At 32.8% G+C, this 18,084-nt stretch overlaps 1 protein-coding gene across 4 annotated transcripts in view; it reads right to left on the reverse strand.

Moving 5' to 3' along the window:
• LOC140450239 (serine/threonine-protein phosphatase 4 regulatory subunit 4-like) overlaps positions 1–18,084 on the reverse strand; it is a 76,247-nt gene that overhangs the window by 21,156 nt on the left and 37,007 nt on the right. For 3 of the 4 annotated variants that reach the window (XM_072543754.1, XM_072543756.1, XM_072543757.1), the window contains 3 exons: positions 13,378–13,609; positions 4,724–5,029; positions 3,282–3,396 (listed from right to left, as the gene is read on the reverse strand). In XM_072543754.1, the coding sequence (XP_072399855.1) occupies positions 3,282–3,396; positions 4,724–5,029; positions 13,378–13,609 (653 nt within the window). The remainder of the gene's footprint in view (positions 1–3,281; positions 3,397–4,723; positions 5,030–13,377; positions 13,610–18,084) is intronic. The other variant, XM_072543755.1, reaches the window with a different exon arrangement.

The raw sequence follows: 18,084 nt of genomic DNA on the forward strand, positions 1-18,084 counted from the left end.
CCAATTTCCTACTTTTTATGGAATTTAAAACTTCGCATTGTCTTCCTAGTTGTTCGAGAACTTGTTCGTTTGTTGTGCGATCCATCCATGATATTTTCAAAATACGTCGGTAACACCACATTTCGAATGCTTCTGGGTTTTTAATGTTGATTTTTTAAGTGTCCAAGCTTCAACCCCATACAAAAGGGTAGAGAAAATATAACATCGAAGCATTCTTATTCGGAGCGATATATTGATATCGCGATTACAAAAAAGTTTTCTCATTCTATTAAAAGTTGACCGTGCAATTTCAATGCGGCTTCTTATTTCTTTTCCTGATCAGTATCTTCTGTGATCCATGCTCCAAGGTATTTGTACGAAGATATTTGTTCAATTTCTGTATTATCTAGTACTAGCTCAACTTTGATGTTTTGTGCTTTTGTAAATACCATGAACTTGGTTTTCTTCAAATTTATTTTTATTCCATAATCGTTGCAATATATATTTAGTTGTTCAGCAAGGTGTTGCAGTTCTTCTAGTGTCACTGCCAGAAGGACGGTGTCGTCGGCATATCTTATGTTATTAAGTGGCTCACCGTTTATTATAAGGCCCTCACTGACCTCGGCAAGCGGTAATTCTGAGATGGCTTCACTGTATAAATTGAATAACAAAGGTGATAAAATACACCCTTGGCGGACCCCACGACGAATCTTAATATCCTCGGTCAGTTCATTTTCAACTTTCACTTTTGCTGTTTGGTTCTAATAGAGGTTACATATGTCTCTCCTGTCTATGTTTTTATTTAATAAAATTTCTTTGAGCCGATTATGCTGCACTCTGTCAAATGCCTTCTCAAAATCAATGAAACAGGCATATACTTCCTGATTTATATCTAAGCATCTCTGCGAAAGAACACTTACTGCAAACAGTGCATCTCGTGTTCCCAGTCCTTTCCTAAATCCCATTTGTGTATTATACTCCATTCGCTTAGCTCGGGCATATTTTGACAGATTCATTGTCGGAAACCTACAACACAACAATTCCTACTTCTCAGTATTATAGCTCAAGTATCCTACTATTGCAGACTTCTTTCTTTAAAAAAAGAAGAATTATTCTAAATAGTGGAAGTGTATACTAAACCCATCAAATTTTGGGTAGTATATATTTAAAAAATATATTTTAGTTGTTATAATTTAACATAACTATTTATTATATGGTGCAGATAAATAAATATTGATTATCGGTAATTCGCAAAGTTCTATTTTATTTACTATTTAGTTCGTTTACTATTAATATTGGCTATGAGTACGTGTGCTTGGTTGTATATTAATTTCCTGCCACTTTTAGTCTGTCAAAAAGTAACTAACTTCGCAAAAAAATAATTACTAAATTCACTAGACAGTTCGGACTGGGAATCGCGAACCGAGTATACTTATGCCTCCATCTAATTTCTCATATATTCTATTGTGAATTATTTTTAAAAACAATTTCAAGACATGACCAATTAAGGCTACGGTGCGATGTTCATTACACTCCTTTGCATTTGCTTTTTTGGTTAGCAGTATGAATGTTGATTGGAGCCATTCTTTAGGTATTATACCTGTTCCATATACTGGTTCAATATATAATAAATCAGTGCAAATCCTGGCCTATGCTGATGATATCAAGTTTGTTGGGAGAACGGAAACGCTGTACGAGAGGCGTCTGTAGGATTAAAATAATCAGCTACAAAAATGGGTTAAATAATAAACACTAACAAAAAAAAGTATACGAAAATAAGCACGAAAACGACGTCATTGAAGCAGTGAACGAATTTGTATACCTGGGAGCGCTCCTTAACACTGAAAATAATACTACCGCAGATATAAACCGCAGAATTTGCACGGTCAACAGATGCTATTTTAGGCTCTCAATCTCCTTCTTAAATCCACAATTATATCGAAAAATACAAAAATAAAACTCTACAAAACAATAATACGACCAGTCCTAACATATGGTTCAGAGACCTGACTCGAACAAAAAATAATGAAAACATGTTAGGGCGTTTCGAAAGAAAAGTACTAAGGCGAATTTATGGAGCAGTGAATGATCATGGAGTGTGGAGAAGATGATACAACTTCGAACTTTATAGAATATGCCAGGAACCTGAGGTGGATAGGGCATGTAATGAGGATGGAACAAAATAAGCCAGCTAGAAAAACGCTCCTTGATAGAACCATTGGTCAGAGAAGAAAAGGAAGACCTCGAACAAGGTTCCTTGATAACATCGATGAAGGCATGAGAAATATGGTAGTACGTGCTTATCGGAGGAAGGCGATGGATAGGGACGATTGAAGAGAAATTCTTGAGGAGGCTAGGACCCACGTAGGGTTGTAAAGCCAGAATGATGATGATGAATCAATTAATAAGGTATGTCACATATAGTTACATCTTCCATTCTTCTTTGTAACCGTCATATCATTCTTCGTTTTTCGACAACTATTTCTTTTCATTTGATAAACTCCTTTAATTGCCATCTAACCACCATTACCAGTTCGCAAGTACGTTGATTTGGTTCTAGAACCAGTAGTTAGGCTCTGGAGAGGTACAATGGGAGAAAATTTAATTTTTATGCATGATAATGTACCTCCACATACCAGCAGAGACAGACACTACAGACTTTCTTGAATAAGAAGATATTACTGTTGTGGTATACCTTGCTTGCTCACCTACTCACCCGACCTTAAATCTGATATGCTTAAAAAATAATTAGGGATCGCCGAGATAATCCACAAAACACCACACTATCTACTACTGAATAATGGAACAACCTACCACAACAAAATGTTGTTGAAAGCTTGCATAAGTGCTAGGGGTGGTGGCATTGATTACTAAAAAAAACCTAAATAAATAAAAACAATTTAAACATTATTCGTTTTACATTGAAATTGTTTATGCTGTTGACTTTAAAACAACTAGTTTGAATTTGTTATTTCAAGAATTTATTGTTTTCTTTAATTTTTGGTGATTAAAGTGCTTTAAAATAAATATTTTTTTACTTCGTATGTTTTTTTTTGTTCAATTCCATATAAGTTGGGTTGTGTAGTTTTAACATGACTTGGTCTAACAGAAATAATATTCGTGCCTGTTAATCAATCTTTTAACGGCGCGCTTATTTACGTAAAACACAAATTAGTAGATAAAATTACGCATCTCAAATGAAAATGAAGGTGTAACAAACCGAAGAAAAAATATCGGATCAAAAAAATGTGATATAGTTTTTTACGGCAAGTTTTAAATAAATAATTATAAAAGTGTTTTACCTTGTACCAGACTGTTGTGACTGTGTCCTTGAAATTATGCCAGATGCTTGAGGTTGGATTTGTTGTTTACGAGCAGACGGACTCTCTCTTATAAGTCTTTGGGCAACAGGTGCTGCTGAAATATAAATTTCAGATAGAAGAAAATTTCGAAACTACATACAGCTAAATAAAAAAATCTCAATATTTTGACATAACACATGACGATACTGTGACAAAATAGTCTTCTGTTTCTTCATTGGACCTAAGGTCTATTTATTTTTTAGAACATGCATTCTTGCCACGTATCGGGAATATTAATAAAAAAATTAAAATATTTAAAACTTCCTAAAAATATCGATTTTTTTTCTACTTTCCTTGAAACGATTCATTTCGGAGCAAAGTCGCAATGAAATAAAATAGCGATAATTGAATTTTCTATAAGATACGACTCATTAAAAATATGATTTTTAACCACTTAAATTGTGGTTAGAACTAGTAGAACATAATAGAACACTGTTAGAACATAACAATATTGTTGCTTGTTTCTAAAACATACTTCTGTGATTTTGCATAACCTTATTTTAGGCATTTTCTTATTATTTCGTCATTAATAATATTATATAAAACAAGTTTCAATTTGTCCTTCTTCCTAGATTAAAAATCTGACCCTATAGATGCTGACAGACAGCTGGTAAATGGTATTCTATAAAAAACCTTCAGTGATAAGCCTGTCGCCGGCGCTCGGTCCACAGCGACATTCGACGCCTAAATGTTTCAGTAGAAACCTAAGACTGGTAAACACTGAATCTTTCTTTTGGAATATCAGTTATCTCGGCTCTAGTGTCTTTTTAATTTTCGATAAAATTAAAATCTTCTATCTCAAGATAAAGTTAAAAATAATACATGGAAATTAAAAGGTTTTGTTCTACTTCTCTTTTCCTTCTTTTCATATAGACACGACTCTGTCTGTTTTTCAATGTGCCTCCAGTAAGTCGTCATTCCATCGTTTTCGTGGTCTTCCTACTGATCGTCTTCTTCTTGGGGAACCGTCTCTTGCCGTCTTTACTACTCTATTTGTTGTCATTCGACTTATATTATCGTTTCATTCTACTCTTCTATTTTTTACACAGGTTGTGATGTTCTCCACCTTGCATCTACGTCGTAAAAAACAGCCCACGAAATTTCAATACATCATCAAGACATCATTGACTCCTCTATTTAACTGTGTGACCATTATGCATGTATGTCTGATTCGTGGATCCTTTCTCTATCCCAACAGTCTTGTTCGCTATTATTCTCAAAAGTTTCATTTCATCCTATATTAATCTGTTTTTGGTTCAATTTCTCAAAACAAAAACTGCTAATTGAAGATGCTAAATTGTCAACAGGTTTTGTCAAATATTGTATGTGTTATTATATTACAAAATAGTTTTTTCTCTTGTAATAATTTTGAAATTGCTTACCGATTCCTCCAGGCATCTTGGATGAGGCGTTTGGTAAAGATTTTCCTTGTTGTACCCTTTCCTCTTCTTCTATTTTCCGCTTTTCTTCAAGCAATCCCTCTTGTTTACTTAATTGTGGCGCTCGCATTTCCCGTAACTTTTTCTTCAAAGTGGCTATTACATCTTTATCCTGTTCCATCATTTCTAGTCGCGACACGAAATTTTCTAATTTCATTTGGAGATTCCTTTCAAGGGGCAACACGAGCATTTGTTTCAACGTAGGACAAAAATTTACTACACACAAACGGACAGTGGATACCGGATCATCTACAACATAAAATTGGTAATTAAACTGACAATATTAAAATAAAAATAAATATGTTACATGAATTATGAAAAGAATAAAGGTAAAATATATGAAACAAGAATAAGTTATACTAAATAGAGCATAGAATATATATATTTTTATATTTTTTACGCCTTTCAATAATAGCATCGATACGATCCTGGCAGTTGATCAGTGAACAATCGGTAAAGTTACTATGATTAAAATTTTAAGAATATATTTAAATACAAAATAACAAAAGACGGCCATTACATATTTATATTAATAAAAATGAATCGCCGAAATGTTTGTACGGGAATCACTTCAGAACGAATGTACCAAATTATATATTATAGATAATTCTTTTTTTGTTGTGTTGGCTATCGATAATTCCGTATGATAAATCGTACGGAAAGACCTTGAAAACAGTTTTTCTGTCATTTTAAATCACAATATAACTAATAGATGGCGCCATACTATGACTAATAAAATAATCGATGATTGATGATGATGATGGTGTGTTTGGCATGGAAACTGACCATTTACCACAGATTTTTGAATGATTTATGTTATATTTATGAATTCAAACTTAATTGTAACAAATTTATATTATATATCCCGATGCATATATGTAAGTGATTACATACGAGTTCGTATATTGATTTCTGATTCAGTGACAGTAGGTGGGTTATGTTTACTGGAAGTTGCACATACTTTAAGGTTTTCATAAAATGTAGCTGAGAGTGCATTATTTTTATTACATCCAAAGAGGATGTGATTAATATCAATCACACTGAAAAATATTATGACATGGTCACTTTCCTGATTATATAATGTTTAATCTAGCCAGGTGAGCAGGAACAGCACCGTGACTAGTTTTTAATCTTGTGATAGTTGCTGTTGACTGTTTGGATATGTTATAATGGAATATGTTGTATTCGCCAATATTTTCCAATTGATTATAATATTTGATTAGATCTGTTACTGTGTAAATATATTTTTGTATACCAGAATGAGTAGAATCCTTAGCAAGCTCGTCTACTATTTCATTACCTTTTATCCCGGTGTGACTTTTTGCCAAAATAAACTTTGTTTCTTACTTTTTGTTTAATGTCACATATCCGCTTACATATCTTATGGTTTAACCCAGTATTATTAAGTCCGCTATGAACTGACTTAGAGTCTGGGATGATCACAGAATTTTACAAATGTTCGTGCTCTACTGCTTAGCTACTGCTTCTGCAGCGTAAATAGAGCAATGTGAAGCAAGTTTTATTTTAAATGATTTGTTATTGGAAGGAATGTACATTGTAGAACCTACCTTCCCATCGTTCAGTTTAGAGCCATCTGTGTAAATTATAGTTTTATTAGTATATTCACTCAATATGAAGTTCAAAAACGTGTTATTTATTTTATGTGAATCAGTGTATTTCGGAAATATAATATTTGATTTTTTGAAGATCGCATTAAATTCTAATTTATAGAGTGGTATAACAATATTTGTTGGTAATGTAACCGGTAAATCATTGGTTTCCAAGAAGGCATCCGATAATGGTGGAGAATTTTTAATTTTCCAATAATTGTTTACTAGATTTTGTATGGATAATTCATACAGCATACTCAGTAAGCCACTTGTTCTGGCCCTTAATTTTAATACATATTTTGTTGCCAATAAATTTCTAAGGTTTTCTAATGGCATTTCATTACTTTCAACATGTAACAGAGGACATGGTGTTGATTTCATAGCACACAGAAACTTTTAAACTGAATACGATCTATTTTTAATAAATGTGTCTTGCTTGCTGATCCGTATAACATACATCCGTAATCCAAAATTGATCGCACGTATGTCCTATAAAACAACAATGCAACTTTGGGATCAGCACCCCATCTCCTACAAGTGACACATTTAAGTAGATTGATGCCTTTCTCACACCTTGTTTTACATATTGGACATGTTTGAACCTTAGTAATTCGGGGTCTAGGATTATACTAAGATATTTATACTCATTAACAACAGGTATCGTGACAGGTTTAGACTATCAGGAGTACGTATCCTATGTCTTGTAAATATCATAATGGCAAATTTTCCTGGGGATATAGATATAATTAGTTCATGACAACTTAGTTCATAAGTTCTTCAATACGATGTGTTGCAGAACCTTCACACAACCGTCATATGAATCACGGATTGAATAAATATATCATCGGTATACTGGATACATTTTATGGAATCAACAAAAAAGCCATGTATACTTGCCGAAAAAATATTAAAGAGGATCTGGCTTAATACAGACCCCTGTGGTAATCCTGTATGCGTTATTGTTGGACCACGTATTTGATTCCTATGGTCTCTGATATATAAAGTTCGGTTGCTAAATAGACAGAAAAACCATTACTAATTTTATTATTATTGACAAGGATCAGATCGTAGCATCCCTATCGTTGGCGTCATCTGGAATATCTGCAACTTTATCGGAAGGCGGACGAATTGCAAATTTTGCCTTGAAATTAACACATAAATTAATGAATCACCAGATTGCAACATCGCCAACAATAGAGCAATGGCGAAGATTTTACAGCTATGCAAATTAATCGTTTGGGATGAATGTACATTGGTCCACAAGAGGTCATTACAGGGGCTGGATAGAATTTTGAAAGATATTCTTGACATTCAAAACTATTTTTGGTAGAGCCATGATTCTATTTTTAGACTGTTCCTTATTTAATTATTAATTACAATTATTAATTATTAATTATTAATTATTAATTATTAATTATTAATTATTAATTATTAATTATTAATTATTAATTATTAATTATTAATTATTAATTATTAATTATTAATTATTAATTATTAATTATTAATTATTAATTATTAATTATTAATTATTAATTATTAATTATTAATTATTAATTATTAATTATTAATTATTAATTATTAATTATTAATTATTAATTATTAATTATTAATTATTAATTATTAATTATTAATTATTAATTATTAATTATTAATTATTAATTATTAATTATTAATTATTAATTATTAATTATTAATTATTCCCCAATTAACTGCTGCGGATTAAACGCATGCCTAACATCATACAATTTGTGCGCAAGTAAAGACGCTTCAATTGACAAATAACATGCGGGTGTTTCTGCAACAAGATTAAAGTGCAATTGTTTTTTCGAGGTAGTTCTTAGATATTGGAAATGGAAAAGTCGCTATTGACACCTCGACCGGATTCATTACCTAAAGAATTCTGCTACTTAAACTCGAAAGAGGAGCTTATTGAATTTTGATAAAATATTTAATTTCAAGGCGGTACGAAGTTCGGCGGGTCAGCTAGTCTTTTATAAATTACCATGTATAAAGTCAAATAAGGAACCCCATTATTCGTTAGTAATTAAAAAAACTCTTCTTTGTCAACCATTTTCCATCCACTCCTGAATGTAGATCTCTCCCAATTGCTTCCATCTTTCTCTATCTTGCGCCAATCTAATCCACTGTTTGCCTGCCACTGCTCTTATGTCATCTACCCATCTTTTTTGAGGTCTTCCCATGCTTCTTGTTGTCGTCCTTGGTCTCCATTCTAGAATTATCCGTGTCCACCTGTTGTCATTATATCGGGCTACGTGACCTGCTCACCGGCATTTCATTTTTGTAATTTCCTCCACAACATCCCTAATCTTCATTCTACGTCTTATCTCGGTGTTTCTAATCTTGTCTCTCAGTGATATTTCAAGCATGATTCGTTCCATTGCTCTTTGCGTTTGTTTCTAATTTTTTAGCAGATTTTTTGGTAAGGGCTACTGTCTCCAAGCCGTAGGTACAAACTGGTAGTATGCATGTGTTATACACCTTTTTCTTTAAGTTTACAGGAATGGAGGTGTGTTTCAGATATATGCTAGTTTGCCGAAAGCGCCCCATGCCAGTTGTGTTCTTTTAATTTCAGCATCTCGATTTGGTTTTCCTAGTTTGATGACATGACCTAGATATACATAATGTTCAACATTTTCTATGGTATGATATCGATACGCAAAAGGAAATCAACAGATAGCGGACATTAGTCCGTCTCACGTTTTATATTCAGTACAGGCTCTTATGGACTATATGCCTCTTTTACTATTCTTTGCATTGTTCCATGATTCTATTGTTATTTACCGTTGCGTCGTTGCCAGTTCCATTTTCTCTTAAGCGTCTCAGTCTTGCGTCAAAGCTTGTGTTCTGTGGTATCAGTTATTCAGTCAACCTAACTATACTGTTACCTCGCCGTTTCGCTTTTTGTTCTCACCATTTATTTTATTATTGATGAACAATTTTTCAATAATTCCTCAATCCTTTTTCCTCATTTATATTTATTGGCGATTTAACCATGCCTTACGTATGTATGTAATAATAAATTTACGGCATTTCATTAAATGATTAGAATCAAACAATGTTCATACACATACCAAAAATCGACCTGTTTCGGGATTTCCCTCAAAACTCGACGCTTCTCGAAATGATGATATTTCATAATTTAGCCGTTCACTGTATACTTCCCATTAAGTTGAAGGGACTTGGAAGAGACTTAGAATCAAACAATGTTCATACACATACCAAAACAGTTTCAATAATATTTTATAAAATACTGCAGGAAACGAAACCGAAAAAGTACTTGAAAAACCTAAAAATTGCTGGACGCAATTTTTCAACTGGAATTTCTGGGAGAACTAAATAGAAAATGTCTATCATCTCGTGGGTATCAAACTTGTTACTGCCTTATGCTCTTTTATTAACATTTGAGCAAAAAAGTGACCGTTTTCATTAATTTCAATATTATGAAAAAACTACGCATTGTAGATAAAAACGTTTAACAGACGACTTTCTTGAAAATACTTGCTCTTTAAAATGAGATTTTCTAACTTAAAAAATGTTTATAAACAAAAAGATATTGTAAATTAAACTCGCCCGTCATTATTTCCAATTGTTTATAATTATTAAAATAAACAATAAAAAAACACATTTCACAATGTGAGTTTTTATGTAGTTACTATGGCGAAAGAGATGTGTTCTTTGTGTGACCTTTTTTATCCCATTTTAGAAAAAAAGGTCATTTTCAAATGGCTGTAAACGATTATAAACAACGATATATTAACGATAAAAAATATAAAGAATTGAAAAAAAAAAATATTTTTTAAAAAAGAAAATCTCATTTTAAAGTCAGTATTTTCACAATAGGCTCAAAGCATTTTTGGCCATTCCTATGCTCCTACGTATTTTGGTTTCACAAGAGACTGCATTACTAATGTAGGATCCTGAATAATTGAACTCGTTAACCATTTCAAACTGGCTCAAGGCTTCAGATGTTTGCAGTAAGTGTTAATAATCGACTATCATAATGTTCATTTTTTGTTTATTGACTTTGAGATCATATCTATTGCTTCCGGTTTTAACGAGCTGTTGCTGTAGTAGGCTTGACATTTGTTATTCGAGTTCATAGAGATTAGTTATTATAGTTGTATTGTCTGCATATCTAAGGTTTGAGATCTTTTTGCACGCGATAGAGATTCCACCATTCCATTTGTTAAGTGCTTTTCTCATTATATACTTCCCACTAAGTTGAAGGGACTTGGAGATAGAATACATCCTTGACAGACTCCCCTACTGATTTTAAAAGGGTTGGACGGTTTTTAAATCTTATTCTGGTTTCTGGATTTTAAATGCATCATAATCATATTTTACGATTAATTTAAGCTCTTCTCTTGAAGTTGAAACGTTCGCTGAATGTGAACACTTCACAAGTCCTAACTTAAATTCTGTTTATACAGAAAATTTTCATTTTGACATTTCCAAAGGTCGAAAAGAACACGAACATGAATTCTGAAGAGCGGAAATCAATTTTAAAATTATTTAAAAAAGAATATTCAGATATATTTGACATTAAATGAAAACAATTGACTTTCACAAATAAAATCAAGCATCATATTTGTGAGCCTGGATGAAATATCCCATGAAGAACCCTTAATTCTTATGGGTGACTTTAACGCACGAATCGGAAAGGAAATAGTTCCAGGAGTAAAACAAAGATTTAATGAAAACCATGTCAATACAAATGGATAACCCATGGCTAATCTCTGTGCTTTTAACGAACTGAGAATACATTTTTCGACCATAAGCTCCAGTATAAATATACATTTGAAAACTCCAGGGGGCAGAAATCTATGATTGATTTTATAGTCACTAATAGAAAATCCACCCAAAGCAGATTCTAGATATCCGAACTTATAGAATATATAGAAGAATACGAAAAGAAAGAACAAAAAATGAACACTGGGAACAGTTTACGAAAAGGATGGAAAGCGACTTCTATGGTAAACAAAAACAAATATGGAGATTCATAAGAAACCAATGCAAAGAAATGGCAGAATTGAAGGAATACAATAACATACCAGCAAACGAATGGCAAAGATACCTGAAAAAACTGTTTAAAGGAAAGGAAAATAACAATCAACACAATACCGTACCTGAATTAAGACACGAAATAGAAATCATTTTCAGGAAGTAGAGATAGCCATAAATTCACTCAAAAATAGAAAGTCACCAGGGCCAGACGGAATAACCAACGAGCTTCTAAAACACGGAGGAGAGAGTATATCCCTAGAGATGACAAAATTTATACAAAAAGTAATATTGCACTGCAAAATACCAGACGCATGGAGAAACAGCATAATGATAACAATGTTCAAGAAACGAGATATAGAAGACCCCAACAATTATAGAGGTATAAATCTACTGAACATCGCACTTAAGCTTACCACAAAAGTCCTAACCAACAAAATCAATAAACTAACAACTTTATCAGATGAACACCAAGGATTCAGATCCAGAAGATCCTGCGTAGACGCCGTATTTATACTAAGGCAAATCACAGAAAAGACCATCGGGTACAAAAAACCAGCATATCTATGTTTTATAGACCTGAAAAAGGCTTTCGATCGCATCCAAGTCGAAGACGTCTTACACCTACTGTATAAAAGAAACACACCAATCAATATTATACAAACCATCGAAAACATCTACTTCCATAATCGAATACAGGCAAAGATAAATGGAAAAAAACACAGTGTATACCAGTACAAAGCGGACTCAGACAGGGTGACTCGTTAAGCTCACTTCTCTTTAATATAATAATGGACGAAATAATACAAGCAGTACGTAAAGGTCATGGTTACAGAATGGGGAACAAATCCAAATATTATGTTATGCAGACGACGCCGCATTAATCGCCGAGACAGAAGACAAGCTCCAAAGATTAACACACATCTTCAATACAACAGCTAAGAAATACAATATGATAATATCAGCAAAAAAAACTAAATTTATGACATCTAAATACCCACTACGATGTAAAATCGAAATTGATGGGAAAATAATCAAACAGGAAGCAAAGTTTAGATATCTGGGAATAGATATAACTAGGTACGGAGATTTTGAAGAAGTGCGACAACAAAGCTTAAAAGCAAGTAAAGCGGCGGGATCTCTTAATGACATAATCTGGAAAAACAAACACCTAAGACAAGACACGAAAACAAGAATCTATAAAGCAGCAATTAGACCTATATTAACATATACGGCTGAGACAAGAGCCGACACATCTAAAACGAGACGACTACTAGAAACGACAGAGATGAAAATACATCGACGAATATCAGGGAAAAGTCCGTTGGATAGTGAGAGAAGCGAAAACATAGAAGACATAAATGGATGGGTGACAAATCGGAAACAGGAGTGGAACGAACACATTAGTAGAATGGCAGAGAATAGGATAGTACAAATAGCACGAGATAAGTCACCAAATGGACGAAGAAGTATTGGCAGACCAAGAAAAAGATGGTGCGATAATTTAAACAATTTAGGAGGCCAATATTGAAGAAGAAACAGGCTTTAAAGCCTACATACAAGAAGGAAAAAAATATTTGTGAGCTTTGTAACAAAATCAGAGACCTAGACCATATTTTCTTGGACTGCTCAAAATCTAGGGCTCAATCCAATGAACTGTTAAGAAAACTTCTACAATTCTACAATTGAAAGCCCATGTATCATAACGTATAACGTATTTTAGAAAGAGAAGACATTTACGATTGTTTGTTATTTAAGTATATAGTTAATCATTTAGTACGAGTAAAAGCAGAAACATAGAAGGTGAAGAATAAAAATAAATGTTTTAAATACGTTTTGCTAAAGCTTAGCTAAAACCCCACTAAAACATTTTTGTGTACCACTTTTGAAATACTGCGAGGAAAAGCAGAGTTTATTAATTAGTAACTACTTTTGCTAACCTAAAATAGTATTAAAAAGTATTACCTCCAAGTGAAAGTAATGGTAGAAAGAAGTGTTCTTTGAAGTACTTCCAGCTGAATATTTTGACTGCATCGTAACACATGTTGATGAATATATGTCTAGTGTAACAGCTACTAGAATTACACAAATTGTTTATTAAACTTTCTCTTATCCACTTCCTGTGATTTTCTTTTATGTTATATCTAAGAAAAACCAGTAGTGTTCTAGCTGCCTGCGTCCTGACCGGCCTTGCTCTCTAAAAAAATACAGTTAACTTAAAATTAAACTAAATATTTTAACCAAATATTAAAAATGTGAATAAATTTTAAATATTATACAGTTTGCAAGTTAAATTAAAATTTTTGTATTGATTTAATTAACTCTTTGACTTTATTTATCACACCCGCGTAACTGAAAAATTTATATGATTATCATTTAAAATTTACTCGTCCCAGATAGCTGCGGTATCAAAAGAATTGAGCTCTGGTGGGGCTCTTCCCGTGCTACCGAGCCGTCGGCGACTTGTTATGTTGGAGTATCTCCTAAAAATTGTATTACACTTTGACACATATCATTTACATTTTTATTATCTTGGAAACCCATCTACATTACCATTTTTCTTAATAAAAGTGTAAATACTTTTAAAATTATTAACTTATATAAAATATAAACATAATATAATATAAATATATATATAATTATATATCTATAAAACCTTATACAAATACTTCATATTTTAAAAAATATATTCAGAAATGCTTTAATATACAGAATGTTCTATTAAAAAAACACAACTTTGGTTCATTCCTTTGTTTCGACTAACCCTGTAGAATCGAAAATAATTCTAAATAATACACGTGTTTCAATTTTTTTTATATACTCCATAGTTTAGCTGTAATAAAAGAAAACCAGAGGTTTGGCGCACCCTATATATACATGTATATACCGTACGTTAAGTTTTAAATTACAGTCCTCTGTCTCTATAACGATATGCAAGGGACAGGGAATTTTCATCGTTATAAGGAGAGATCGTTATACTGGGAGATACAAAATTCGGTACTGTAATATTAATAATACTATACTAAATAATCCCTTCCATATCGTAACCACAGTTGACTGAGACAGCCCCGTACGGCGAACGACATCCGATTGCTTTTCACCTTTCTCTATTGCTCGAGTCATCGATAACTTTTCCTCCACCGAGAGCGCTTTACGCTTTTTCGGAAACATGTTGACACACTGAGACACAACTCAAACTGGAAAAGAAAAGTCGTCAATAGATGACAACATCTGTGTGATAACAGTTAGGCAGTCACTTAACACTCTGATAAGAATGAGTAGAATGGGTGGCCGCATTCCTTAAGCGTAAAACAAAACAACCGCTGGACAATGACCTTATCACTCGTGACTCAGGTAGTCTGAACTTTAAACACAATAACACATTTGTCATCGACTATTGAACGCTGAAAAGTCATCGCTATAAAGAGAGAACGATATCGGTATAGAGAAAGAATTAATACATTGTCCTTATGACGGACCAACCAACGTTTACTATTTTCATCGTTATAGAGGAATTATCGTTATATAGGGAATCGTTATAAAGAGAGACTGCTGTAGATATACACACTATAAATGGCAACACTGCGCGCCGTCGACTTTCCACGAACCTTTCCGTTGCCCCGTCGCCAATAATTTGTCATTATACAGTGGTTGTTTAAAGCAATAACAGCGTAGATTTTTATTTATTTTTGTAAACAAAATGTCTGTTTCTACGCCCGCAGAAAAGGTTCAAATAATAAAATGGTTGTATGGTGGTAATTCTGGACAACTGTGTAGATTTATTTTCTGTGTTTTTTGATGGGAGACCAATTCCTTGCGTACATTTAGTTCATAATATTGTTAAAAATTTTGAGAGTTGTTATTGCCTCAAAAATTGCAGAAAATGTCACGCTCAAGTAGTGTCACCAGAAAAAGTTGAGGAAAGAGAATACCGGGATACACAAATTTGTGCAACAATCGAAGTAGATTCAACACGTTCAAGTAGAAGCGTTGCTAGTGAGTTAGATGTTAGCAATGTTACTGCAACGAAAGTGTGGAAAAAGCACGGTTACAAGAATTTTAAATATTAAAGAACGCAGCAGCTTTATCCAGACGACTACTTTCGAAGAATGGAGTTTTGTGAAACTCTAATAACGAAGGCTAATGGTGAACCCAATTTTATTAAAAACATTTTATTTACTGATGAATCTTCTGTTTCGTTAGTAGGGAGACACAATACTTCCATTACGAGGTATTGGGCGAGGGGAAAACCAGCACAGAAGTGTTGTTTACTGAACTCAAAGCCCTCAAAAAGTTAACTGGCATTTTAAGAGATCACATAATAGGTCCATTTTTTATTGAGAGCAACTTGAATAGCAGAGTATACCTCGATTTGTTATAGAATCATGTTCTTCCTCATGTAAATCTGGAGAATGTTCAGTTCTCAACGCTCTAATAATTAGTGAGTACTTAAACAATACTTTCCCGAATCGAGTTATCATTAACAGGCGATATTAAGTGGCCTGCGCGATCTCCAGATCTTACACCCATGGACTTCTTTTTTTTTCTTGGGAACATTTAAAAAGCATCATCTACGATCATCCTAAAGCTAGAGCCCAAAATTTCGATGAATTAAGGAACCGAATAAGAGAAGTCTCCAATTTTATTATAGCAGAAACTCTTACATCTGTCCTCAGAAGTTTTTATAATAGATTAGGATACTGTTCAGCCGTAGAAGGTCAAATATTTGAATCATTTCTGTATGGCAAAAATAATTTTTTCTTATTTTATTAGGAATTATTTTTGTTTTAATAAGAGTATATTTTTTGATTCATCTTTTTAAAGAAATGTGATTTTATTTTTAATTCAACTACAAAAAATTGTTCACATTATTAAAAACAGATGATACAAATGCACCGCCGTATAACGTCAGTGTCTTTTTATCGAGTTATAAGAAATGAACTGGGTGTACGTAAGCAGACCAAAATCGACGGACGGAGTTGCATATCCTTTGTTTTGTTATGTGTTAAAAAAAATACTAAATGGTTTTCTCGTTTTCTGTCTAGGAGTCTAGGTGTCGGAGCGGAGGAGATCGGAGATTAAAATTACCTTGTACGAGGCAATGTTGCCGATTTTAGCGCTTTATGTATTTGCAATATCTAATCCAAAACTTAACGCACTGTATATATAAACACACGATTACATTATTATTATAGTTGAAACTGCGAATTAACTGAAAATTCGTGTCTTTTCGTCCAGGGAAATAAGGTTTTTTTTCATGACACTGACCCGGCCAGGCAAACAACAGTTGTTTCGAGTAGTATGAACCTCTGTAATAAGAACCTATATGTTTCCTGCAGTCGATGTTTTGGACTTAATCAGTTATTAACAAATTAAGGTCAAGAAACGGTAAATTTTCGCATTTTTCGTCTATCAGCAAGAAGTGAAGCGTTTGAAACGAAATTTAAGAGTAATAAACTTATAAGTTATATAAAAATGGCGTTTTTAAATATATTGATCCTTATTTGTTCCTTAAAAAGTTGCAAAATAAGTCAGAAATTTCGGTTTTTTTATCAATGTTAATAACTTTTTAAAAATGAACCTAGAACCTTCATATTACACGGAATGTTGGGTGTTGTGGTGCTTAAAATATGATCAAAATTTCAAAGCGATCGGTCAAATAGTTTAAAAGTTATTTTATTTGTACCCCAAAAGGATGCAAAAAAGTTTACCACTTTTACCCCAAGGGTTCCTCCTAAAACCCCTTCGTAGGGGGGGGGGGCGGAAACAAATTATTTACCAAGAATATTTTTAAAGAAATTTTGTTTTTTGTTTGTGAAAAATGTTTGTAATAATTTAATTTTATCTGATTCATTCATATTGACAATTCAGACATATATTATATGTCTGAGGGTTTCTGGGACGATTTTATTGTAAGATAGTTTATTCGATTATCACGAAATCAACTTTAACTTGAGAATATTCGTCAGAAAATATAATAGTAAGACTTTTAATATAATCAAAACAAAATTAGAAAATACATTGGCAACTAGAACAAGACTAAATATATCAGCTTTAATTTAGTTATTGACATTATGTACTGAAAATACCTATCTTATATACTAAAACGCTAAACCCTTTTCTTGTCCACCACTTTACTCAAAAACCATATTAGATAATTAAAATATTTTTTTGGAATGTTATTAGTATTACGTATGAGATTGTCAAGATATACTTTTGGTACAAAAATTCACTTCCGGTTTTGAGATGACCGGAAGTTAAAATTTACTTTAAGTTTTAGACCCCACAATGTATATATGGATCGAAAGGTCTCGTCGAGACGAATCTAAATATGTACTTCCGGTTGCGATACGACACCGGAAGTGACCCGAAACGCACATAAAACCTCAAGATAGAGCAAATCTGACACCGGATTCGTGATCAGCGTGCAAAATTAACTGCTAAATGATATCCATGTCGACATTTGATGAACTAAAAATTGCATTCCGGTTTTGAGGTCGACTTCCATAATCACTTTTTTTTTACTTGCATTATTATTGATGAATGTTATGTATATTCTTGCTTATATTGTTTGTATTGATCTCTTAATTTTTCTCGCAAAATAAAAATTTCATTTAAAAAACTCGATGTCGAGTTGGTCCGCTAGTTTTCAACTAAATAATGAATTCTATA

This window comes from Diabrotica undecimpunctata, chromosome 9 (genome assembly GCF_040954645.1).
Source record: "Diabrotica undecimpunctata isolate CICGRU chromosome 9, icDiaUnde3, whole genome shotgun sequence".
Lineage (NCBI taxonomy): Eukaryota > Metazoa > Arthropoda > Insecta > Coleoptera > Chrysomelidae > Diabrotica > Diabrotica undecimpunctata.